General features: G+C 41.8%; 1 protein-coding gene across 2 annotated transcripts; it reads left to right on the forward strand.

Moving 5' to 3' along the window:
* Positions 1 to 2,368: 2,368 nt before the first annotated feature.
* Positions 2,369 to 24,664, forward strand: LOC131586988 (protein spinster homolog 3-like). Of its 2 annotated transcripts, XM_058854386.1 has the most exons (12): positions 2,375 to 2,667; positions 5,750 to 5,815; positions 6,261 to 6,397; positions 6,878 to 7,029; positions 7,909 to 7,975; positions 8,800 to 8,990; positions 10,817 to 10,969; positions 13,144 to 13,333; positions 15,567 to 15,632; positions 20,303 to 20,401; positions 22,577 to 22,745; positions 23,245 to 24,664. In XM_058854386.1, the coding sequence occupies exons 1-11, from the start codon at positions 2,460 to 2,462 to the stop codon at positions 22,742 to 22,744; spliced, it is 1,497 nt and encodes a 498-aa protein (XP_058710369.1). In that variant the 5' UTR covers positions 2,375 to 2,459; the 3' UTR covers position 22,745; positions 23,245 to 24,664. The 2 variants fall into 2 exon arrangements, with proteins under 2 accessions (XP_058710368.1, XP_058710369.1); XM_058854385.1 differs by lacking the exon at positions 23,245 to 24,664 and having other exon boundaries at positions 2,369 to 2,667; positions 22,577 to 23,212.
* Positions 24,665 to 27,447: the final 2,783 nt, after the last annotated feature.

A 27,447-nucleotide genomic window follows, 5' to 3' on the forward strand; every position in this document is an offset into this window, starting at 1 on the left:
CACTGGTGGTGTGGAAGCAGTCCTACCAGGATTCAGGGATAGCACAATTGTTGGCCTGCCAAGGATCAGCCAGCCAGTTTAACTCTCACCAAACATCTCTGTTCAGCTGGGGAGTCTCAGTTGCCTCTGCCGGGTTCAGCCATCAAAACAATTTTTGGTACCACAGCCAGATTCCAAATGGTGTAAGGAAACACGTTGCTCTGTGGCTGGGCTAGTGCCAAACATGAGAATAAAGAGGTTCTGACTTGCTGCTCTCCTGAGAGGGTTTAACTGCATGGCACAGCTATGAGATCTCGTGCTGAAATGAACCACCAAGAGAACAGAGCTTCTGAAGGAGTGTGACAGGGATAAAAAGCTGCTTTTTATATCACATGGGCACCTGGCACTGACAGGGTAAGCTGTGGAGGCAAACACTACACTTTGTTCCAGGAAAGGAACTACCTGACTGACAGAACAAATAAGGAATAAATTTAATTTGCTATAAAGAAGTGAGCTGTGATCTTGCTTAGCAAAAGTTGACTTGTATTGTATAGTGACATTCTATATACCCACAATGCAAAAATGGGTTGTCACAAAATTTTGGTGGAAGTTTTTAGTGCAGTGTGGTCTGGACAAACATGAAAGTTGTGCTTGGAGAACAGGACAAGCACGCTGTTAAGGCAGAGAGGCTATCAAGGAGTGATGGAGGTGACAGAAGGCAAAGTCACAGGAGCCCTTTGAAAAAACCATTTGTACCCAGCAGTGAAAGCCAGAGTGATGGAATGAGGTGGCTTTTGACCTTGGGGGGAGGGAGAAGGGGGATGTTTAGACAGAGGTGATGGCACCAGTGGCCAGGTAATACAGCAACAAAAAGCATGAAGTGGTATCTGGAAACTTTAATGAAGGGCAAAAAGAAGTGTTTAGAATTGATGGTTTTGTGTTTGTGGGGAACATTTTGTTTAATCTGATTCTATCTTTGGAAAATTTGGAATTTGGGAATTCTGCTCTATGAAAGCAGAGTCGTGTTCTTGCCACAGCAGTCATAGTTAAAAACCTGCTTTTGGCCATCTCAAAACATCAGGTCGAGCAGTGAATGGCAATTGAGAGCAGTATGGGATGTGCCCTGGATACTCCGAGGACGCTTGGATCAAGACACATTTAAACTACCCAAAGTGAGAGTTAAACCCTGTTGAGCTGCCCGTGAGGCCTCCCTTACAAGGTCTGGGCTGTGGCTGGGAAGGAAAGATGGAAAATATTCCCGGGAAAGGATGCGGAGGCCAGGAGGGAGCGGGCTTGGGGCACCACCCAGCGGCGCAGCGAGGCTCCGACTCGTCCGGGGAGCTTGAATTGGGAACGTAAATCGGCATTTCGGGATTTCCTTTGTCCACGGCTGGGGTTGGAGATAAAAATCTTAATTTCTACAAAATTGTGTTGATTCTTTATTGCTTCCAAGAACTTCCAAGGAACTCTTGACTTCGCTGGTTTAGTTAAGCACTGGGATGGTACAGATAAAGTAACATTGCTCAGAGAGCATTCTGTGGTCTACAGCAGAGAAAAAGGGAGATAAAGAGAAGATAGAATTAAATACTAGTGTTGAACACGTGGAAGAAAAGGAGTCTGCATTTGCAAGAGGGCCAAGAATAGTAGGTGCTATTTTGTTTTTCAGTCTAAAGTGTGAAATACCCAGTTCTTAAAAAAAGCCCAACCACAGACCTGTGTCTTCATACATGAGTCATAAGCCATAAGCACTCTTTATTCAAATTAACTGCCTCACTCTTAAACTCATAGAGTTTCCTGGTAATTTTCACTTTAAATTTTCTTAACAGGATGCAAAAAATAAATTAGCTTCTGAAATTGGTAATCCACAAACTAGCTCAAAATACATGTGACTGAATACTTTTTAAAATGTGAGTGGACAGAGAAAGAAGGCAGATAAAGGTGTCTGTATGCACCAAAAGAACAAGAATGCCTTCCTGTGCCCTCTCCTCCTCCCCCTTTGGACCTGATTTTTGAGGCAGAAAGGGGAAGCCACAGCCCTGTTTTAAAGGCTGTTGGTGCTCACTCTTTCTTTCTTGCTTTCTCTCTCTCTTTCTTTCACTTTCTTCTGTAGAAAAACTTTCTAGCTCTGGTAACTCACTGACAACAAAGAATATTGTTATTTTTGCATTTGTAGTTGCTGTGAGATCACTGCAGAGTTGTTTTAGTTCTTGGGTGCACAATGGATTACTTTGCTTTCATTTACATTTACTTTTCCTTGTCTTCAAGGCCATGGTCTTCAGCACTTTTGCAAAACACAGCACTGCAGCTTTTTTTTTTTTGGTAAATTCTTCTGACTGCAAGGAACATTTAATTTCAGTTCTTCGTGGCTGTGCTTCGGTGCCGGAAATGACCATAGTGATTGAAGTTCCTCATAGGCCCAACACATCAATTGTGTGTGAGAAAATGCTCCATCATCCCTGCTGAGTGTCTGCACTGCAAACATGCAACCCCCCTGTGAAGATGAGGACACAGACTCGCTGCTCCAGGCACTACTTGAGGGACAGAACTATGGAACTGCTGCAGCAGATGGAACACAATCTCCATCAGTGTCTGTGTCAAAGAACAATCCAGCAAAGAGGGATTGCCTGGTAGTTGCCGTGCTGTGCTTTGGGAATTTAATAAATTTCATTGATTGGTTCATTGTGCCAGGTGAGAACCCATTTTACTCTTCTAAAGAAAAAGAAATTTAAGTTCTTAACAGTTCTACAAATGTTGCTAAACTCTACAAATGTTTCTAAAGTAAGGATATGCTTTAGGTCTTTTTACTTTTTCTCATTTATCTGCTTTAGCCTGTTGATCATATTCTTAATGAAATTTCCAATTATAAATCTGGAAAGACTTAGGAGTGATTTATTAGATATTAACAGTTACTAGAATGCTTATAAAAATAAAATAATACTTTAAAATCTAGGTCTCTCATAAACAGACTTTACCATACAGAGCAACTGGTCCATTTTTGTGGCTGGATTCTACAGAGATTTGACTCGGGAGCTTCTCTTTACTGTACACGGCAGTTTACAAGGTTTTCTTTGCTAGTATCTGGTAGATTCTATATGGTATTCCTTTATCTGAAGGATACTGATGCTATAACCTCCATTACAAGTTCAAAACCTATGTCATCTTTGTGATAACTTAGTTATCCATGTTAATTTGCTTTGGGGAGGCTGAACTTCCTTGTGAGCTGCCAGCAGTAGTGTGATTTCTGCAATGAAGAGTGGAACATGATTGTGGAAAAAGAACAGAGATTCACTTCCTTAAGCCTTCCCCTACCCAAGTTATGACTTGTTATCTAATAAATAATGTCCTTCCTCCAAAATATGATTTTTAATGATTTTTTTCCCTAGCTGAAAACAACCAAGAGTAGCTTAGAGTAAACTGGAGGAAAACTATGGGGTTTTTCTCCCATACAAATTGTGGTCTGTGTAAATTCTTCTATTTAGTATTACTCCTAAGCATCTACCATGCTTCCAGGGATCTGATTTAGAAAGCAGGGGAAGCACATGTGAGCTTGCTGTATTTTACTTCTGAGTAAAATATGAGGCCTGAGAAACAGAAATGTTTTAAAACCTTGAAAAAAATGAAAGGATGTATTATTAAATTTGGAATTAATACAGATAGTTACAGTACACAAAGTGATTATTTTGCTACTTAGACCATTCAGAAATTTAGGACATTCAGTCAGTATCTTTAAAAATGGAGACTGTAGTGGGTTTAGGAGTTTGAGCTTGGTTTTTTGAGTACCTTTTAACAACACAAGAGGGAAGGAAGCAAGTAGGAGTGCAGTAGGAGTGCATGCTGAATGACTCTGCAAGGCTGTCAGTGAAAAAATTCTGTGTATGCCTTCTGTTGTCAAGTAACTTTTCTTGGAGAAGGGCAGGGGACAGAAGAGGATGAAAATATCTTCACCGAAGAGCTTGGATGCTAGAAGGGATCCTCTTGGGAGGGTTAAGATCAAGAAGCCATTTGGCTCTTTCCAGGCTTTGAACTGTTCAGGGACTCCTGAACCTGCTAAGAGCTTAAAATTTTCCCAACATGCTCTTATGAGTGAGGTACCTTCAGGGACAGGAATTCAAGAGCAGAGGCAGGAATAGTGTCCAGGCCTTCGAAACATCTCCTTTAATTATACCATATGACTAAAGCACTTTTACTTAGTTCTATGACCCCTGGGCCATGGGGAAATCTGTAAGCTGCTGTTTATACCACAGCAATACACTGTTCACCTGCTAGAATTCAGTGCCACTGCAAAATTCCTGCAACAGTGCATTTGAGTTTGGCTGTCCAAGTGTGTGACCATGTTGTCAGATACCAGCTAACAGGAAAGGGAGGAAGGGGAGGTGTGAGTATCTCCTTAGAAGTAAACTGGCAGCAGTTACAAAGTTGTGGTTTCCGGATAGTTTTGTTCACAGGCTTTGACAGTCTTTGCATCACAGAAAACAAGTTCTTCCCCTTAATTGCCTGCTGATTTCAGTTTGTTGAAACTAGTGTCCATGCAGACCTTTCCCCTTTTTTCTGTCCACCAAGCTGTTCAAATCAATGCTTTGTAATTTGCCAGGAAATAGCAGGGTTAGTTATTTTAGTTAGGTGGAGGGGATGACATTTTAATGGTGCTCAATGTGAATATTAGTTTGAGATGAAGTTGTGGTTCTGTTCAAGTCTTGTTAGCTGTGATTTGTTCTAAATACTCTGTGAGACCAAACCTGAATTCCTGTGACACAGTATTTCTGAGCATTGATCACTGGCTGCCAGAAAGGAAGGATACAATTGATTGTCCTGTTTTAATGATGCAAAATGTTTGAATTAATTTGTTTAAACTTTTGAAACCATTAGGAAACGCCAAAATATAAAATATGTTCAAGAATCATTGAAAAACAACTGTAAACCTCTGGAGCTGCTGTTAGGCTGGACCTTGATCTACAGTGACTTGAAGTCACATCAGTAAATAGTGAGTGGACTGATGCTGCAGCCATGGGGACTGTGGGAGAACATGGATTTACCTTTAAATCAGCTGTTTCCACATTGCTTTTAAGTGGCTGGAGCAGTGTAGTTCATAGCATAACATGTAAAACTGTGGGAGAAGAGCTGCCTCTTGCTGACCTCACCCACTCCCTTCTGCTCCAGATGAGCTCCTGTGAGCACAGCAGGGAAATTACACAGAACTTGTTCTCTTACATGGTGGTGGTTTCACCCTGTTAACAATGCTATGACTTTATCTATTTTGGCAAAACTGAAGTGGCATGAGAAGTAAATGTCTTTTTTAATTGATATACTTTCTGGAGTACAGGTATGTTTTTTCAAAGCAGTATCTTCCATTTTTAATTGGTTTTCAGTGTAAATTGTAAATACAATGATGATGAGGAATGAGAGGAAGATCTGCAGCTCTGGCATGGTATAGAGAAAAAAATGACCTTTTTGTCTTAACATCCACTGTTTTGTTCTACATTGTGTCCATTAAACTTTGAACTGCAAATTGTTCATGTACTTAGGTGCTAATGGTGCAAAAGAAGCAGAACAGATGTGTAAACTGACTCTCATAAAACCCTTATAGTGGAAGATCATTAATTTTATCTATAGTGATAAGAATTTTTAATTTTCTGTACATCTTGTGGTAATGGCTTACACCTAAACTAAAAACTGAATGTAGTGCAGTTCTTGCATGCCCTGTTTTTGAGTTGGCAGTCAGCAGGGCTGAGCAGGATACTTTGCTGCTGTTGAATGTCTGCCTCTGTTGCAGGGATCCTGTTGGATATACAGAAATACTTTGGGCTTAGCGATGGGAAGACAGGTCTGCTGCAAACAGGTAAGAAAACGTCCTCATTTCAGACAGTTGGCTTTGCCTTACCCCTCTGTGCTCCTAAAACACAGTCCAGTTACTTACCTCTTCTAGTTCCTCCTTGTCTGTGGTATTGCTCACTTCCACTTGTGAGCAGGCTGACTACAATGCAAAACTGAAATTCAGACTCCAGTCAGGTCTTTCAAAAATCCCACGGTATGTGAATCACAGAAGACAAATGATTTCTCAAGAAATACAGAAGTTGAGTAATTCACACACATTTTATTGTTGTATAGATATTTTGAGTCTGCATTTGTCTTTTTCCAAATATCAATTCCCCTCCTAGTCCTACAAACTCAGCCTGCCTTTAATCCCTGCCCTAAAAATAACCTGAGTTTATCTGAGGGGTGAGCATTACATATGACAAAAATAATTGGACTAATATTGTCTTTATTCATTGTTGGATTTTCAGTCTTCACTTTGTGTTACATGCTGGCTGCCCCCATCTTTGGGTACCTTGGAGATCGCTACAACAGGAAAATCATCCTTGGAGCTGGTATTTTCTTCTGGTCTGGTGTGACCTTAGGGAGCTCATTCATCACTGAGTCGGTATGTTGCTTTTTTGGAGGGTGCTATGAAAATAATCTGCATACAACTTGCAGGACTTTATAGAGTCCTTCTCTACTCACATTTGGGAAAGCATCAGTGACACACTCATTTCCCAAGCCTTAATCCTGGACTAAATATACTCCTTGCAGGAATGCCTTATAGGACACTGGAGTCCAGCCTAGGCAATAGAGAACCCACATATTATTGTTGCAATTGATGGGATTTTATTTTTGGTTTGTTGGTTTACATATGCTCTATCCACCCTGTCTTGAAATTCCCTCTGAGAAGTCACTGCTGTGCAGAAAAAGCTGAGCAGTGAGATGTGAGGGGAGCAGGTGTGAGTGGAGGAAATACAGACAAAGGCAAAAGGCAGTTCAATTCTGATTTCATCTGGTAGATTTCATCCACTAAAATTCCCCTCTTTAACAGCAAGCTTTCTTTCTTGCATGGATTTCTTTTGACTATGTCTTTTCCCTGCAGCATTACAAGATATTTGTTCTTTCGCGAGGACTGGTTGGCATTGGCTCTGCCAGTTACTCCACTATAGCACCCACCATCATTGCAGACCTGTTTGAGGAAGGAAAAAGGACCACGGTGTTATCTATCTTCTACATCTTCATTCCAGTGGGAAGGTTGGTTTTCTTACAGTGGCCTTTTGAAATTTCTGACCACACCTGCAATTCAATATACCCTGAGCCCTAATCAGATTTATTTTGATGTATTTCTACATTGGCTCTTGCAAAGGGATTTGTCACTTCCTCACAAGTTTGAATAGAGCTGATTAGGTGTATTTCGCTACTTACCTTAAAAAAAATTTACTTTTTCCCCCTAACATTTTTAAGGAGAATCTAGACTCTGGAAACTCTGGCTTTGAATAAAATATTGAATGCTAAAAAAAACATGCGCATAAGAGTATGTAATTTATTTCTGTGTTTTGGAAGACAAAAGCTTTTAGATATTAGTTTATTTGACAGATTTTTCAAGAAGCCTCCATTAAATATCTCCCAAGGAAGAACTGCACTCCCCTCTCCTCTCTTAGTTAAATTGACATTGTGTCTGAAGAAAAGGTGGAGAAGAGCTTTTCAAATGGTTTAGAGGCATACTCTGTATCAGAGCAGGCAGCCTAGACTGGGCCCAGAAGGCAGATTAAAACTAAAGAAATTCCTGCAGGGCATAATTCCTGTGGCTAGCACAGAAGGGAGTAGGTAATAAAATGTTTTATGGGCTCTTTGATCTGAGTTTGCAGTGTCATTCTACAGAATATGTATTCCAAGGGGAATCTGGGACATTACTGTCATCATCTCAAGTCTGCTCTGAGGAAGTTAGACTCTCTTTTTAGTACTGGTTGGCAAGCAAGCTAGCACAGACCATGAGGGTTATTTCTCTAAGAAATAAGAGAAAAAAACTGAGACAGAACACTTCTGTGTGTTCTCCTTAGCTGGCCAGACATGTCATTTCAGCCACCCAAAATTCACTGGTGCTTACTGATCATTCCTTTCTGTTGTTCACAGTGGTTGTGGTTATATGCTGGCAGCTGGCATGGCAGAAAGCACAGGTGACTGGCACTGGGCATTCAGGGTGAGTCTCACTTTCATTCACCCTAACATCAAAATCATCACTGGGGTTTGGATTCTTTATGTTCATTGTGTTGAAGGTGAGCAGTGGAAGGACTTCCTACCCTCTGACAGGTCAGGAATGTGATGTTTAGGAGAAGTTTTCCTGCAGGACAAGTGGCACATTTCTGCCTAGCTCTGATAGGTGTAGGTGAAATTGTACAGCAGCCAGGGCAGGTGCTGATGTTCCTCTTACCTGAGGGCACATTTGGAATGGTTTTCACTGCACCAAGACCTCCTCAAACTGAGGAATTTGAAGGTTAAATGGTGATTATACTGGTAGCACCAGTTTTCTGGAATGCTGTTGGGAACAACTGTTATTTGAGGGTTTCAAGAAAATAACCTCTTCTGTTCTGTTTGGGTCATGTCATCATGATGTCTCTTACTGAGACACCCAGTGCTTTGGAAGTACTTTGTTAGAGCCTCATGCCTTGCATACAAAATCAGCTAGCAAATGCAGGTGAGTGGGGCAGAATATTTACTGGAGTAACACTGATATTATTCAGGTAACACTGGTGACTGCATCAGTGATTCTTGTGTTTGTGGCTAGAATACTACAGCACAGTTTTCTTTCTTCACAAGTTTTTCTTTAAAATCAGAGGGAAGAGTGATCATGTATGTCCTTCAAAGTCACCAAAGTCACTCTTTTTCTTTACAAATCTGGCCAAAACCAGCATACATCTATTTCTGAATATATCTGCAATTTTCTGATAGTGGTTCTAATGCAACTGGAATTGCTTCACTGTAAGAAAACAGGTATCTTTGATCTAACCAACCTTGTGTCTCCAGGTAACTCCTTGCATGGGAGGACTGGCACTGCTTCTCCTGATTTTACTGGTCCCTCACAGGATCCAGAGAAAGGCAGCAGCACACAGAGCAAGGAGCATCTCTGGCACGATATGCAGAGCAGATGAGAAGCCAGATGTACACAGAACTGCCAAGACCACTTGGTGTCAGGATGTGGGATCACTTGTCAAGAAGTAAGTGGTTTGAGCTACAAAGGTTCTCTCTGTAGAGGAGTCACCATTCCATTAGAAGAAATATGTCCATTGAATCCTGCCTAGCTCCTTTGAGCCACATGCTGTATGCAAGAGTATGGAAACACCATGAATAAAAATCTTTCTTCTACTTTTTTACAGGAATGCTACAAAAGAGATATTTGATTCTTCTATTCTCCCATTTTGTGAAGGAGGAGGAAGAGGGCAAAGTTATGATGGCAGTTTGCTCCTATTAAAATCCATAGCTCTACTTTCTACTGAATTTTCCCTTCCCTATGGAAGCTAAATTACTAAAATAGCATTATTTTCTGGTGTAAATTTGTTTATAATTCTTAGTGCCTGAGGAAGGTTGGATTAGCATGTCTCAGGCACTCTGTGGTATTTGGGAGCCTGCTGTGCACGAGGTCAGAGTTTGTGGGACCCCAATATGGTTTATAAAGTAATTATCCATATGTTTTGATGGGCTGAGCTGTGGCTGGCAGATAACATCTTCTTTTTAAGCACACAAAAATGAAAGCTGCAGCTGCCCTGCAGGACGGAGTGAAGTGCGGACTGGAGCGGGTTCCTCGCTGCAGCGGCTTTGGGAACAGCAGGTGCCGCTGTGCAGCTGCGCCAGAGCCGGCTCCGCGCTGCCGCTGCCCGCAGCCTGCTTCCCCCATCCTTTTCCTTTAAACACTTGCTTTCCTGGGACCTTGTTTGTCTTTGGAGCCTTCTTCCAGACGTTTTCTAACTGCCCGCTAAATCTGCTTCCTCTTTACATCCTCAACAGCAGGTATGCTAGACATCGGTTTTGTAGGCTCACAGTTTGTAGGCACTATATCCTGAAGTGAATAATAAAAAACTTCCTGAGTCAAAAATGAGCCTTTCTGACATTTCAACGAGACTATCTCCAAAGTTGCTTTCCTACAGAGATGTTCCAGTGTAAAAATGTTTTTTCATTTTCTTTTCCTTTAGCAACTGATTCCCATTTTCTTTTCCTTGGGCAATTGATTTCCAAAGCGTAAAGACATACTGACAATAAACTATGTGGTTCCACTTTTAATCAAGTCCAAGAGCACTTTATCTTTAGAAAATGGAGAATTAGGTTCATTTCTTAACAAATCCTCTGATTTGGTGGTCACCTGATCATTTGCAGCAGTCTTAAGATTTCATACATCCCTCTTGACCTCAAAGGGGGTTTTCTCCTGAACTATTAATGACAAAGAGTCTGGAAAAAAATTTGATTTTCTCCTAGAATAGGGCAGGAAGGACACAAGGTTTGGACAGTTTTCAAAAATGCTTCTCCTTATGTCTGAAACTTGCTGTGGAGATTGAGTCTATTTTTACTTACTCAGGTAGAGTTAAGGAGTGCTTCAGCCACTGAAACTTCACAGTTCAAAAGACTCAGACGTTACTCTCATTTATATTGGTTATAGAAAAACCTGAGACATTTAGACTTGCACACAGAACCCTTTCCTTTAGCTACTAAGCCATTAAATTCTTGCTCACTCTCTATTGTTATACTTCTGCTATCAAAAAAATCACAGCAATTGTTTTGGCAGAAGTTGGCATGAAAACTGCAAGAGACCAGGATTCAACATGAAATCAGTAGGTCATACCCTTTGCTCTAATTAGTGTTTTATTGTTGCCTTTCATAATAAAGCCTGATCAGAGTTCAGATATTCAAGGGAGCGGATTTTGATTACAAGATGTCTGAATGAATTGTTTTGTTATTGCTTGAAATTCTGGGTGTTGCAGGTAGATTTTTCCCTTTTTCCTCAAACACCATTCTTTCTAATATCTCTCAGTTGTTTTCTTTTGTCTTTCAGCTGTAGTTTTGTCTGTTCCTCGCTGGGTCTGACTGCCATGGCCTTTGTCACTGGAGCCCTGGGAATGTGGATGCCACTGTTTCTGTACAGAGCTCAGGTTGTCCAGGGCATTGTCCCACCATGTCTCCAAGAATCGTGCAGTTCATCTAACAGGTGAGCTGTGCCTGTGGGAGGATACCTGGAAACACTGCCCAGGGCTCAATCACAGCTCCAGAGGGGGAAGGGAGGATGTGACTGAGCACTTCTTGTGAAGGCCATGGGGTGTGAATGTTAAATTGCTCCCAGGTATCTCAGACACTCCATGGATGCCACCAGTGGCACATTACTTATCAATGAACATTAGTGGGAAGGGAGTGAAACACAGGAGTCTGGTTCAGGGTAGGCAGGTGAGGGAAATTGAAGAGTTTAAGATGTTTGGCTGTATCTGTTCATAGAAACAGTTTAAGTACCTTTTTTGTTAAGCTGAAGGTGTTGGCCTCTAGTTTGTTTTCTAATCCACTTCTGAATTATTATTCCACAACAGTGTTGTTAGAGCAGACATGGTCTTCAGGGAAGTGAAACAGAGCATCTGATAGTTTAACCTCATGTACTGCTTCTTATAGGATGTTTTAAATATAACCTTGGCATAAGCTCATGCCAGAAGCAGCAGAAGGCTGGTTTTGGACTGTCATTACAAGGGGATGTAAAGAAACAGAATATAAACTATTATGTCAGACCTGATGGTGCTGGAGGAAGTGAGCTGCACATTGCCAAACCTACCCAGGGATACTTTAAAGATGTTTTCCCCTCTGGCTGTTCAGCAGTTTCAGATTTTGTTTAAGGATCAGGACTGTATCACTTAGATTCCTTGGAAACACAGACTTAAATGGCACCACAACTGACTCAAGTCTCAATCCTTTCAAGGTAGATAAATATGCAATGTGGAGTTTTTGTTCAGGCCTTTGTGCAAACACTTTTGAACAGATCTGAGAGATAAGAGCATTCTCAGGCCCTAAAAGATCTCATAGGAGCCTTTCCCCAGTACTAGGCTTCTGTACTTTCCTAGTATCAACTGAACTGTGCTTGGATTTAGTTTTGGCCATTCTTTTATTCCAGCTGCAGGTTTATTTCAACTACAGTTTACAGTACATGAATATTCTAAACACAAATCCATGAATGCTTCAATCAGCTAATGTCACCTTGGAACTTGCCTCTCTTGAAGAAATCTCTGAGATTGTTCTGCTTAGTGACAATCTATAATGTCACTGTCAAGCTATAGTCAGTGATGGATCAGAATCCTGAAGAACTTGCAGGGAGAGTACAAATTTGCTTGAAGTTTGTTATCTAGCATAGTAAGACCTTTTTTCTTTCTTGTAGAATTATTGAGTTCTTCCTAATCAGCCAGAAAGAAATTAAGAAGTGAATGTGCTGTAGTTTAAAGGAACAGATCATAACCCAGCTGGTTACTTTGCAGTTAGAAAAAGCTGAGGAAAATGTACAGAAGTTACCATGTAAAGTATTCAGAAGTGCTTGTGCTCAGAATACATTGGTCCTGTCCCTGTTTGCCTTCAGAGAATTACGATGCAGTGGCACCACTGATCTTGTGTGAGAGACTTGCTTTGTCATTGGGGGAATCTCACTGGGACAGAGATGAAAGCACACATGGAAGTCCCTTTGGAAGTTGAATATTCTAAACTATTCAGACATGTTCTTTTAAAACATGAACTTGTGGTTCCTGAAGAACACATTTGCATTCGGAGACACACAAAGCTGAATGGTATTGGAAACTCTGTATTCAGAAAATTCTACATGGACCTGGCAGTAGTTACCTATTCAGTATTCTGTGAACTCTTCTGGGAAGTGGTAGGTGTTTCCCATAGTCAGAGAAGTGATTCATCTCAGAGGGTTGTAATTTAGATGTGTTTCATTCCATGTGCTAGGATCTCTTCCAAGGCAGCAGATTGTGATACAGGGTTACTCCATCTGTGTTTCAGGGATGACTGGGTAGATTGATTCACAGGGTAACCACGATGACTGTGTCTCCTCTAAATCACACCATGTCCAGATCACACTGAGCAGAGCCCTCCTTGAGCCTGGGTGCATAACACCTGCTCTGTAAATGGGAAAATATCTTCTCCACGGGATACAGCCACCATCACACAGCCATAGCTTCAGCTGGGGCTTGGGATTGCATCCATTCAGAAGGAATGGGAGGGTTACATCAAATGGAATAAAACTCAACTTCCCCATTAAAGATCCTTCTGAAACTACAGGTACAAGCTAACACCATTTATTTTTCCACAGTACAGTCTTACTATGCTCAGCTGAATCCTTTGCTTTGTCACCAGCCTAATATTTGGAGGCATCACCATTGGGACAGGAATTTTGGGTATTATTGCTGGGGCAGAAGCTGCAAGACGATTAAGGAAGAGAAACAACAAAGCTGATCCTCTGATCTGTGCCACAAGCATGTTCATTTCTGCCCTGTGCCTCTACATAGCTCTGATGGTGGCCCAGACAAACATCCTTTCCACTTTTGTAAGTGACAATTAGCAAAATGTCTTTTGGCATCCTAGGGAGAATGGGAAGGAGGAGGAGGTGAGGGGTGGCTTTTGCAGAATTCTCTGTGGTCTTCTAAACCATTAAGAGGTTTCAGTGACTTGTGACAAGGCATCCAGGTAAGCTCTGGGCTCTGATGCTCCCATAGCTGAGGTCTAACCACACTGGGCAGTCCTTGGTAGAGCAGAAAGGGCAGTCAGAGCACAAAAACAGTGCCTCAGGTCCTGCAGAGTGCCCACACTGAACAGGAGAATAGTAACTGCATTTAGCTGCATTGAAACATGTCCCTTATGCAAAAATGTAGTTAAAGCAATTCTCAATCTTATGTTAATTTTTAATGCTTTGTGGCTAATTTAGTATTCTTATTTATTTTTGCTCTCTGAATTCTTAAAGGTTGGTGTAGTTTGGACTGTACAATATACACTGTTCTTGCTAAGAATAATTTAGCCCTCACCTTCAAAGCCGCAGATCACTAGCTGATCTTCAAAGTCAAGCTTTTGGCAATGCAAACTGAAGTAAAAATCACTTAAATTCCATTCTCAGTAAAGGGGAAAACAGAAACTTACTAGGAATGACAAAAAAAAAATCCCTGTAAGAGGGAACCAAATGTAAACCCTATTTCAGCTATAATCTGGTAACAGCTAGGGAAAGACTCCAGTGCTTTTTTCCTGTGACTCCACAGCCAAAATCACCATGATTAACATAAATAAGAGGATCCAAGTAAAGTAAATTACAGTAATCAACAGTTCTCTGCAAAAGGGCACTTTACCAGGTCTTTTGCTTCTAAGAATAATGTTTGTTCAAAGAGGTTTTCCTTCTGACTCCTCAGGAATGTGTATTCCTGTGGAAAAACACCTTTACACCAAGAGAAAACACAAGTGGATTTGCCTGTCTGAGTGTGTGTACACAAAGCAAAATGTGAAATTGAAGGTTATTTTTGGATCCAAGAGTGGGGATCTGAGTGCCCAGAAGAATTAGCCATTGTCTTTTTCTGCTTCTCAGAGTCCCAGAAAGCTCCACTCTTAGTGTGTTCCTCAGGGGAATTTTTGTCATTAAAAGTAAAGAATAACAGTTTAATTTGCCAGTCTGCATTAGATGAGTGAATGAATATATTTGCTTGGAACTACCAAAATATACCTTTTATGAGAATCACAGAATCACAGAACCAGAATTTTGGATTGGAAGGGATGTTAAAGCTCATCCAGTTCCACTTCTTCTACTAGAAGTGCCACCTTCTACTAGACCAGGTTACTCTAAGCCCTGTTCAACCTGGCCTTGAACACTTCCAGGCATGGGGCAGCCCCAGCTTCTCTGGGCATCCTGTGCCAGGGCCTCAGCACCCTCACAGGGAAGAATTTCTTCCTTACATCTGATCTAAAGCATTTTGAAGGAAAAGATGTCTGGATAATGGTCTATACTAACTATCTCAGTGCTTCAAGGAACTTTTTTCCCCAAACTGGTTTGGAGAGGAAAACAAATGAACAGAACAGAACAAACAAGAACCACAGGATGTATGGATAACCCAGGTCTATTATCTATATCTGTTACCTACAGGATATTTATAGATATTCTAGGTATACTAGATCTAGTTCTCCTCTGGAGAATGTAAGCCACCCTTCCAAAAACATGAATTTGTCACTGTGCCTTTCCTAGACTGTGTTTTCATCAACCAGGGACAATATCTTGACCAAGACCTTGCCAAACACAATGCTGGCACCTGTTGTAACAACGTGCCATCAGTTTAATTAGTTGATAAGAATAATGTGCCATGTGACTTTGTGGCCTGTGTTTCTTCAGAGATTCTGCTTTCTAGCACTGTTCCACCTCAATGGTGTAACTTTAATGCTTTCCTCAAGTCTCACTTAGTCTAGGCAGGCCACTTCAATCTGTTGGCCAGAGCTGGCTGAAAGGGTTAATATTTTCTGAGACCACAGCTGTAAGAACTGTTCAGTGCCATACCCCTTTTCCTCATGGCTGGGTCTCCATCTGTGATGGATTAGGGATTTCCCACAGGACAGCAAGGTTTTGAGACTGGCTGTTCCCTGGAGTCCATTCCATTTTAGAAGTTCTCTCTCTAAACGAGCCCATTAGTATAGTATAGTATAGTATAGTATAGTATAGTATAGTATAGTATAGTATAGTATAGTATAGTATAGTATAGTATAGTATATAGTATAGTATAGTATAGTCATTGCTTTTTTCTGTTTTGCAGATTTTTATTGCATTTGGAGAACTGTTTTTGTCTGTAAATTGGGCTGTTGTGACAGACATACTGCTGGTAAGTGCTCATGAGACTATTTCCTTATTTCAAGGGTTTTGTCAATGTAATGTTGTTCCTAAGCCTGGTGGCTTTCTGGTGAAGCAGCTCCTACAGAGAATCTCCTTATTGGTGGATTCTCTCTCAAGCTTATCCTGCTTGGAAACAATGTACTGCTAGGCAAGTATGCCAGTGGCAATAAGGTGCAGTGGTGCAGTAGTCCAAGTTATTATAATCCCAGGAAGACGTCCTGATTTGGATGGAACTCATGCACGTGGTACTCTCTAGTGCTGCCTGTACCAGGTATTTTGGGCTTCTCTACAGCTCTGTGTGTCAGATATCTGCTAGAAAATGGTCTGCACCAGAAACAAGGTCATTTTGTGTCTATAATCAGGTTTTCTGTTTGTTTTCCAGAGGTTTGAAAGGATGATCCAAATGAGGCAAAATTGATAGTCCATGAACTATTAGCAAGTTCCCTTAGTTCAGAACTCAGTGCAGATGAATTCCAGCCCTTGCAAGCCCAATTCATAAGTGCTGCTACAGTGCCAGAGCATCAGGCCAGCAGTGATGTTTAAGGGGCTCTTGGGAATTCCAGGACTGACACTACAAGCCAAGGAATAGCAATGCATGATTTCATTTGGATTCTGTCATCAGTAATTTCTTTAGAAAGGAGTGATGTGAAAAGCACACATCTTGTAGCACAGTTTGTCTAGACTGTGATGAGCAGCCTCTTTTTATCATTTCAAAGGTTTTTAGAGTTAGTAATTTTACTTGAGTTTTTACTCTAAATAAAAATTTGGCAACCTTTCATTTGGGTTGTAGCTCCACAGTCACTAATAGATGTGTAAACCCTGGGGCAGATACTATGATTGCTGAACTACACAGATCATTATAGTCTTATCAAGTAGTTTAAATAACCTTTCTTTTATATAATCCATAATATGAACAAGTTGAATATGGTTTATCAGTGCAATAAGCAAAGAAATGCTCATATCTAATAGTCAAAATGCAGAAAGCTGTTTTTAAATACCAAAGTTATTTATATGATTGACAATTCTTTTGTTGCTACCTGTGGGCATAAGACAAAATATTTAAATTGACGTTCCCCTTTTTTATGAGGAGTAGAGTACTGGATCACCCAAGGGACCCAAACTCTCTGCTTTGGGATCCCTGTGCTGAAAAACTGTGGATGTGATGGTAACCCAAATATTTCAAGCAGGAAGCTCCCTATGAGACAGGGACTGTTCAGACAAGCGTGGTACAGGTACAATAGTGCTGCAGATGGCACTGAAAGTGGAGAAATTGTGTAAAGCCATCAGGAGAAGTGAGAGAAGGCACAAAGTTAAGGGACAGCAGAACAGAGATCTTTGACTGTTTCTTCCCAAGCAAGAGTCACATGAGTGTTTCCCATTTTATGTAATAGTGTTTCATTCTAAGGGAGCTGAAATCTATTTGAAGATTTCTACTGCAAACTCCACACTCACAATAAATCTTTCATTTAAGAACCACAGTGAGTGCATTCATGTGTAGCACAACATGTAGCACTGCACAATAGCAGTTCACAGGAAGGACAGGAAAAAAACTTTGCTGCCTGTGGCTCCAGTGGGACACAGGTCACCGTCCCTTGCTATCACAGGAACTGGAAGTTTACCCCTGAGGTCACTGGCACTGTGGTCTGAGTTGCTCAGATATCTAATTTGCTTGTGTCTCTACTGGCTAACTAAACCCAAGTAGTGGACAAGCTGAGCAGAGATAAAAGTATCCCTATTACAGTGTCTGTGTAAAAGGGTGAGAAAGTGTATTGCCAAATGCTGAGCACTCTCTAGTGACCAAAGGGACCAGCTGTGAAGCACTACTGAATTCTCCTTCCACTGCCTGACCTTGCCTTGATATGAGTCTGTTTATCTTTGTATTTCATAGCTGAAGAACCTTTTTTTACATTCTAATTGGGATGAAGGAATGGAGCTACTGACATTTCATGGGTCTTCAGCAAAGTCCTGCTGACACTGACTGTGCATTATGTTCTCTTTCACGGTGCTGCTCTCTACATGTCAGTTTTCTGCACTCTGGAATTTTAATAAAATAGTAAATAATGCAGTCAGCATTAGTCAATTGGCTGCTTGCTTAAAATCTCAGCCAGCAGCCAAGGGGGTTTTGATTCTTATTTGATTCTCACAGAATGGTAAGAAACAACTCTCCTATAAGAAAAGAGCTGAAGCCTTGCTGCAGTGGACAGGTGCAGAAAAACTATCACTGGTCCAGACTGACATTTTTACTTATCTTCTATTTATTTTGAAATAATTTGGGTTCTTTGCACCAGAAGCAAGTACAAATACCATTGCCATTCTTTTTACATGAATTGTGGCACCAATTTTTTTTCAGTTTTTCAATTTACTTCTCTTTGAACTCTTACATCTGCATTTTAATTCTGTCCTCTGTTAAAGAGGAAGGTGACATCACTGAGTTAGGTAATGGTGATACACGGTGAGGAGAATGAGGCAGATGGTTACTATCAGCTCTTTCTTTCAATTCCTTCCTCAGTCCAAACTGCAAAGCCTGTGAGGAACAGGGCTTTTGTTCAGTTCCATCACTCCAGGCTCAGCTTTCTTAGGGAATGCTGCATCACATTGCAGTCCACAGGAAATCTGTGGGGAGCATCACTGCCATATCCTAGATCCATGTAAATGTAGAAGAGAAGGAAGTTCTTGTCTCCCAGGTGACCAACATTCCTAATTTCCATTTCTTTTATGATATTGTGGTTACCAGCAATATTGTATCAATTGACATCAAGTGGGGAGGTGAAAGATTTGGCATAGCAGAGCTCTGTGGTGCTGTGTTCCCCTGGGAACAGACATAAAGGTTATTACCACAAATGTGCTTTGGGTTGGATCTCTTGAATTCTAAATGCTACTAATTGTTTTATCAGAAAAATGATGGAATTGAACTGAATTTGTAGATGTCTGCTCATTCAGTGGCAATCTTACTTGGGAGTTGTGTTTCATGCAGTTGAAGCCCCATGAGTTCAGTGTATTACTGCTGTTATATTGACTGAAGGGTGCCATAGATAACAGCAGTAATTTAGCTTTCTGCCTCATTTCCTATGTGATCTGGTAGGATTTCTGATAATGTAGCTGGATTTGCTAATGCATGTTCTTATTTTACCATGAAAATGACTTTTCTTTCTTCCCACATGGCACTACTAGCCAGACAATGTAGCTAGGAATTAATTTCTCCTGTGACCTGTGGAGCTGAAGACAAAGGAAGATGCTGACTGAATGATAAGGACTCCCTCCCTTTGTGGCTGGTGCATCAAGAGGCATTTCATGTAGCCACCTTTGTGCCTCCTATTCAGTGTAAACACAAAGGTATCTGCTGTACAACTACAGTCCTAATGTGCAGGTGGAGAAGTGCTGTAGCTGCATTCCTGGTTTACCAGGAGCTGTACTTGGAGTATTCCTTATGAAACATGTTTGCCATCTGTGAGGTTATGGAACTCTGTCTTTTAGGGCTTTGGCAGCTAATAGTGTAGGAGATGCTGGAACTGGAGGGGTTTGGGAAGGCTACCAACATGTCCCTGTGTTTGGAAGTGCCCTGGAAGGTACAGGAGTGTTCTCCAGCCTGTGTGTTCCATCTGCTTTTCTAGCTGACAGCTCTGTGGCAGAGTCTGCAGGGGGGTCTCTGAAGAGAGAAACCTCCAGAGGCAGCACGAGGGATCTGCAAACTCTATCTGTTTGGAGCATCCTCTTCTCTGTCCAGGCATCTGGGTTGGATCTCCTCAGAGGAGAGCTCAGGATGTCATCTCCACTCCTGCCATGGTGTGGGGTCCTGGGCTCACTGTGGCCAGGCAGGACCCCATGGCTACTTCAGAGTCCCTTTGGGAAGGTGCCTTTTGTTTCTTCTTTTCCTAGTGAATACCACAGTACCTTGAGCTCTTGAGCACAGTTTCTGCTGTGCAGAAGAACCTGAGTAATAGCACAGGCAGGGTTTGTATGAGCCCTGAAACTACAGGAAACATCCTGTCCTTCTCCTGTATTTTTCTTGTTACAGTTTTGCTCTGTCTCTTGTAATTGTAGATATGGGTTATTAAATAAAGGTAATAAGGAAGTGGTGCAAGGCACTGGGAGAACCAAAGTACATTTAGCTTTTCCCATGCTCGCAATGCCCATGATATATTAAGTGCATAACAATATTTGATTTGCATTTCTCAAACACAGCCTGTCATTATCTGTAAAAGAAATTTGAGTCTAGGACAGATGACACAAAAACCTCGGAGAGCCAAGAGCTGACAGTCTCCAGTCTAGTACAGTCTGTCATAGCCAGGTCTGCTTCCCAAGCTCAGAGTTTTCTACTGTAGTTTTTTTGTTTCTGTTTGTGAACAGAGCCTGTTCACAAAGTGTGCATGCTCATCATCCAGGCAGGTTCTGAGATGAAAAAAATGTGGGTAGACTGTGCACCCTCAGTTTAGGCTTTCCCCTGTGTCTTCCTTTCTTGATTTTTTTTTTTCCTCAGCAAAACACGCTGTGTTTTTGCTCAGCATAACTTTTCTGTCTCCAAAGTTGTAAACAGTGTTTGAATATGAAATACATAAAGGTTGCTCTGTCGATTTCTCTGGGATATTCTAGAAGCAGCTGGGCATTCCTGAAGTTCTGTGTGTTGATGTTCCCTCTGCTGTGGGCTGTGCTTTGTTTCAGTACGTGGTGACACCGAGGCGACAGTCCACAGCCATCGCCCTGCAGATTTTGGTGAGCCATTTGCTGGGAGATGCAGGCAGCCCATACCTCATCGGAGTTGTAAGTGAATTCTCTCCTTACTGAGCTTTTCTTAGGGTAAAACTTCTAGAAACTGAAAGACACTCACAGAATCATAGATACTACCTGGTCCAAAACCAGAAAATACTCAAACTTCTCTGCCCTTCCTACATTTTCTTGAACTTAGGTGCTTCTGCACAAATCAGCCTCATGCTGCACTCTCTGTGCAGTTCATTAATTTTGTATCTGTCAGTCTCACCTCCTTCCTTCATTAATTTTAAGACACAGTAGCCAGCAAAGCACCCATTTTGAGTTTTCTGCTTTACTTGACATGGGAGACTGAGTCTTTGTTGTCGATTTAAAGTTTTGTTTATATGAGAGTTTATTTAAAGAAGTTTACCCCATGTTAACAGTGTCAGGGTTAGACAGGGCCAGCAATGCCCAAGGGAGCTATGCCTGCACAGCTGCTGCTGGCCCAGCCACACAGGAGGTTCCCCTTGTCCTCAACTGGCTGAAACCCAGTCTCAACTGTATAATCTGTCTGGCAGAGAAGAGAGCCTCTCTCCCTGAGGGTTTAACCCTACTGACTTCCTTTTTTTGGCAAATGAAGAAACCACTTTGCTCTTTGGGGTTAGGAAACTCTTACTCTCACACTTACCTGACTGGATGTGTGTGGGAACACAACCACCAACATCCCTGTGGAAAATGGCTGAAATGGGATGCAAAAATGGGCTGAAATATTAAAAAAAAAAGCTGAAATATGTCTTTTTCATTCTCCCTTTGACCAATCTATTGATTTGAGCTTTCTACCTGAAAGATTAAACTGTTTGTGCCTCTTACCCACTTTGTGTTTGTGTCCTTTGCCCTCTTTGGGGCATGGGCAGAACTGAGGTCTTGTGCTGCATCCTGCCAGTCACTGTGGGACCTGCAGAAATCACCTTAAAGAGCAGCTCATCAAAAAGAGTGAAGACAAAAAAAAAGCTTATCCAGATGAGATTGATCTCAGGTAACCATGTAACATCACACAGAACAGAGTCAATAAACCCAGCAATAAAACTGCTGTGTGTCCAAGTGGGTTCCTGTATATTGAGCACCCACATGGTCCTCTGGAATGTTCTGTGAACCCCTACACCAACACTTCCCATGACTGCTGTTGGTTAAACACCAAATCTTCTGCTTTCATATCCTGATAGTGTTTCCTAACCTGCTTCAGCCAAACTTTTAGCTTAAAATCTGGCTGAAGAATCAGGGAGTTTTCTTTTTCAGAGCCTGTTTTCATTCTCTCTGCACTCCAGAGATTTTTTTTCACTAAGCATTTTAAAATTAAATGCATTAGGTTTGTATCGTGGCTGTTATGCTTGCTGTAGTCCCGAGGTACCCATTTAGAGTTGATCTTCCTCTTATCTTCCTAAACTGTCATAAATAATCATAGAAACCCAGCAAAGGTTGAAGAGTCTTGTATTTATGCATTTCAAGTCACACAGTATATTCTAACCATCAAGAACAAATGTGGGAATAAAAATGACTGCTTTCATAGTTTATCTTTTTGTTTATGCTAAGAAAAGATTTCAAGTTCCTGGGTTAAGTGTTGAATCTTACTGAGTTTCTGGAAATCAGATTTTCCTTCTGTCTACAAAAATGAAGTTCATCATTTATAGCCTTTACAACCTCATTCTCCCACCAGTACAAAAAGCACCTGCCTGGTATTTTCTTCCTTCCTCTTACTCACTGTCACTCCACAACACCTCAAGTGCCTTTTCACTCAAAAGCAGACCCCACTCTTAGGTTAATTTCCATCTTTTCCCTGCCTTATGAGTGCTGCTTGTGCCTGAATTGCTGCTTGATCCCATTTCTATCCACTGGATGCCAATAAGGGAGGTGGAAAATTACTGAATGGGTTCAAGAAATGCTAAAGGTCACTGCCCATCCTGAGCTGGCAATTTAGAGATGGGCTAGGAAATGATAAAATATCTTTCCTGCCCTCGTCACTGAAGGCACTGAAGGTATAAAACAACGAGATTCCTCAACGATTTGGAAGCTGGAGAGCAGTGGAGTACAGGTGTGCTTGGTACTGGGTTTGACAAACTCTGGGAGCAGGCTCTCATCCCTGCCTGCCTCTTTTACTCTTTTCAAGCCCCACACTGGAAACAGGCTGTTTAAAGCAGGAGAGGATGGAGGTGTTATTCCAGATTAATGTCAGCTTTGTTCCCTCCCCAGATCTCCAACGCTATCCAGGCCAGGAACATCCCATCGTTGCAGTGGAGTTTCCGGAGCATGCAGTACAGCTTTGCCATCTGTGCTTTTGTTGGGGTCTTTGGAGGAGGCTTTTTCCTCCTGACATCTTTCTACGTCGAGGAAGATCGGAAAGAAGCACAGAGGCTCTGAGGTGTCCATGTGTCTTTATAACTTTTAAACCCAGCTGTGGTGACCTGTTTGGACACCAGCCATGGTATTGTCTCTAACATTAAACCATGTTCATGTCTGCCTTATGGTAATGCCACATCAGTTTCTATAAAAATGATCAGGGCAAAATCCCAGTGAAGTCTCAGATTAGACAAACCTCACACATTGAGCAAAACAGACCACAGAGCTCACAAACAAAATTGCTGTTAGTGCAAATTGCTGCAGTACATGGAAATAACATCCTTTACTGTAATGCACCCCTGCATGCACCCTTCATGGAACATGAGGTTCTTTTTCTACTCTGATCTTTCTCAGCACTACAGAACCAGTCCTGACTCACTGTAGCACTTCTTCCTCTTCCCTGGAGGAAATCATGTTCAAAGTGTAAAAGACTTAGGAAAAAAACTTTTGAATTAGACAGAGCCCTGTCCTCAAGCACCTGGATTCATACAGCCTCCTTCTGTTCTGACTTGCTTTTCCAGGTACCAGCAATGAACTGTCCCTCAAATGAAGATGGACTCTGGGGTGAGATTTGCACAGAAGAAAAAGAAAGTCCTCCCTTTTTTCTTTCCGTTTTGCTTAATGAGATACAGCTGGGGAAAAGGCCAAATCACAATTCCTCCATATGGCAGAAAATCCTGCATACTGACTTTTTTGGATGCTTTTGACTGCAAATCTAAAATTGCTCATGCATTGGCATATGGCAACTCTCCTCCCCCCGTCTGTAACCAGAGCCTTGTCCTCTGTGGGGCTGGGGAGCTCCAGAGGGTGCTTTACAGAGCTGTCACCAGCATGATGCTGACCTCAACACAGCAGGAGCTTTTGAGGCACAGCATCTCCTGGAGATTAGGGAGGCCTACGAGTTCTCAGCAGGATGAGATTTGCTTGTAGAATTTAGAAAATGTAGATAGTAAAAAGATTTTTTTAAGTTGTCTAAAGTGACCAAGAGAAGCAAAAACTATCAAAGTATGCCAGATTCAAGACTGGAGGGTTGTGATAATTTTATATGTAACATCTTGATGGTATGCCTCTTCCATATACTTGGAGGCTCTTCACTGTGTACTCAGGCCTTGAGTAATTATCTCCAGCAGTAGTACTGTAAAACCACTTAAATATAACTGTCCATTTGAACTCTTATCTCCAAAGTGAAGGGGATTTGGGATGTGGTGTCTGTTGTCACAATATCATGCCAGGTACCAAACAGGACATGACCAGTGTGGCCAAACTTGCATTGTTTGTCCTGGCTTAGTTCCCAGTAGCACCTTAAATCCAAAGCCTGAGGAAGATATTGCCACGTGCATCATAAAATGTTGCAAATCTTGCATTATTCTCCCAGTAAATCAAAAGGATCATAAAGCACAATATTCCTATAATGACTATGAATGTCTAATGCCACTGTAAATAGCATAATTCAGCTACTGCAGGTGTTTGTTCTTCCCTCTGTCTACCTAATATTTAAAAAATCTGTTCTGCCATCTGACTTAAACTTAGGTTGTGAAATGTGACCATTGTGGGAAATTATAGAGAAACTTTGTGATACTCAGTAAGAGCATAGTAATTGTCTTTAAAATAAAAGTTTGTGTTCTGAAAGATTGAGAAACTTTTTCTGGTTGTAAAAGTTAGCCATGGCCATTACACCACTGAATTCTTGGAAACTCCTGTGGTGCCAGAGAGCTCATATCCAAGAAGAGATTTTTTGATATGAATGCAAAAGCTTGCAAAGGTCCTAAATGCTTCAGCCATGGCAGGATTTCAGCAGCTCCATGTGCTTCTCTACAGGTATATTCAGGATTTGCCCTGCAAACATTGAGCAATTTATCACCTTTGTTATGTCAGCATTAAACTCCTCTTTAAAAAATCCATCAGAAGCTGGATTTATTCAGTAGTGGAATAAAATGTGGATCACAGTAGAAAGGAGCACCCAGGGCCATCAGCCTGCAGTAAGGATGGGTCTTTGCTGCTGCTCTCCCTTCTCTCTTGGAATCCTGGCCATGGGAAACGTGTCACAGCGGGCAGGGAGTGCTGAGAGCCCCAGGTGGAAGTGCAGGAAGAAGTGAGCAGTAATGGGAACAAATGGGAGGATTATCCTTGTTCATGCACTGACATCCAGCATCCAATTCAGCAACAATCTCATTAGGATTTCAAAGAAATGTCCAAATAAATTTGTTCCTTTAAGGGATTTGTTTTAATTCTCCATTAAAATAGGAGTTATGTTTGCATTTCCCCCTCAGCCCACTGTTTTAATAGGATTACCTTTAGCATCAACCCTATGGACTCTTTTAATTTTTCATTCCAGATCTTCTATGTGCAGCTGTCTCAGCAGATCCAATCAGGTGCATTTCATTGCTCAACAGTACAGGAGGAAATGAATTTTTCTGGTGAGGGGAAAGCACAGTGAATAGCTGAATTCCCCTCCCCAAATACCATCTGCAGTCAGTTTTGTGCCACAAATGAAGTCAATGTTTTCCTGGGTCAGAGGTGCCTGATTATTCATAACACTTTCATTTCCAGCAGCAGAGTCATCCCATCCCTGCCAATCATCTTTCTGTTTTGTGTTGGGTTTATTCTACAGTGCTCTGAGGTTTGCAAGTCTAGCTGCTCTCCAAACTCCTCCTGTTCTTTGTTGCTTTTCCTGGGCTAGTGCCAGCAATTCTCAGCTTCTGAAGAGACCAACAGGAGGACTTTGGCACCAGCGTTGCAGTTTTCTCCCAACTTTTGAAATTGTATCTCTTGAAAAAAGAATGAAATGGGAAGGAAGGAAGAGTATAATTCTCAGTTCACTTATAAATAAACAAACAAAAAAAAAACCCAACTGAGCAGTATTTTACTGAGAGGGAGCAGTGTCATCTGTAGGGTTTTTTTTAATGGTAGTAAAGCCCAGAGAAGTGTCTTGGTCAGGTAAAGCTGGGGTTTGGACCTGAGTGACTGAACTCAGGCTGTTTGTTCCCTGCTCAGTGCTTCCCTCTGAGGAGTGTCCAGAGCTCACACTGGCAGCAGCCACAGACAGGTTCAGTGTCCCTTAGCCTTGTCCCTGGCAGTGGTGCCCTTGGATTTACAGCACTTGTGCTAACCTAGATCAGAGGAGCAATGGAGGTTTAATGCCCAAACTGCCCAAACCTGCTGGGGAGGGGAGCTCCCAGAACTGTGATCCGGCCTTGCATCGTCATGTACCTTTAAGCTGCTCTGCACACATCTGTTTAGAAAGGTTTTAAGAGGGTTCTGGAGTATGTGCTGATAATTAAAATGCTAATTAAAAATATTCCCAGTGCTATTCACTGATAGTGTTGCCAGAACAGGTGAGCACCCTGGGCTGGGCCATTCCCCTGCAACAGGTGTCAAAGCAGAGCTGCTGTGCAGTGGTACCTGGGCTGTGCCCTGAGGCACACACTGTGATGTAGGGGTTACCTGGCCCTCAGGATGGCTGCTCCAGTCCTCCTCCCTCTGGCACGTGTGGAAATTAAAATACGAGTTCCTAAGGGACAGAACTAAATGCTGGCTCTGAGGACACAAGTCCTAATATCCCATGAGAAATTATGATATCAGCACTTAACTGGGAGACCTAAAAATGTAGAACCCAAGTAAGTGTGGGGGTGGAAAAGCAGGGTTGTGTGTGTGCTTTGGATCTGTGGTTTGCAGTGCATCCTTAGACTTCCTCATGAAATGTATATTGGACCAATCTATTCTTTGCTGATACCAGGCTGTTTCCTACAATCTTTTTCCTTATATGGCATGCCAACTTATTGCTTTTAATTATCTTAGTTAAGTGCATCAGGAGCATTAGTAAACAGCCTTGTGGATTTCCCCATAAATTTATTCTTTGTCTGATACTCATCCCTCCTAATGTTGTCATACAAATCCCACGTGTTAGCTTAAATATTTCCACATATACCTTTCAAGTCCTTCGTTTTCCCTTCCTAACCAATCCCTCCAGTCCTTTTAATTACATTTACAGTTTGCATATTTAGTTTGTCTCTGCTCTATAGAACTGTTGGAGCATTCAGTGGCAATCTTCCTTGGACTGCAGCTATCCAAACAGCCTGCCAGCTTCCCATCTGCTCTGGAGCCTTCCTGTCACATGTAAATCACTGTCAATAGACTGTTTTGGGGAATTAAGACATTGCCTGAAATCTCTGTTTGGCTGACAGGCCCATTTTCTGTAACATGTTTAACTTGGGCTGTCAGTGAGAGCACTGCATGTACTGCAGCCTTTGTTTAGCTCCATTTTCTCCCCAAACTAGCTGTCCAATAATTGCAGGGCTGGCTGGTGCTTTGGGAATCTCCTCTCCTGCAGATAATTTTTTTTTTCCATGTGGTTTACCACAGACTTGCTCTGAGCATGATTTTCTGTAATGAAGCACACACAGCAAAATGCTTTCACTTCTGAATGGCAGCAAGGTCCTTGAAGTGTGGGCAGGGCATGAACTGGGTAACATAAAAAGAAAATGGGACTTTTCCCAGTCTCATAAGCTCTGCATCCGCTGTGCACCTGGACAAGGAGCTGGGATGTGATTTCCCATTGTGGAACACCATGAAGGGGCTGGTGCTGGGCTCTGCTGACTGCACTGACTCAACCCTGTCAGTTCTGTTACACCTTGCTGTGTCAGTGATTGCTGAGAGGCTCTTCTTTAATAAGGAATAATAACAGATAACTGGGGATTACACAGCATTCTACTTCAGCTTGAAAC

The sequence above is a fragment of the Poecile atricapillus genome, chromosome 21 (assembly GCF_030490865.1).
Source record: "Poecile atricapillus isolate bPoeAtr1 chromosome 21, bPoeAtr1.hap1, whole genome shotgun sequence".
Lineage (NCBI taxonomy): Eukaryota > Metazoa > Chordata > Aves > Passeriformes > Paridae > Poecile > Poecile atricapillus.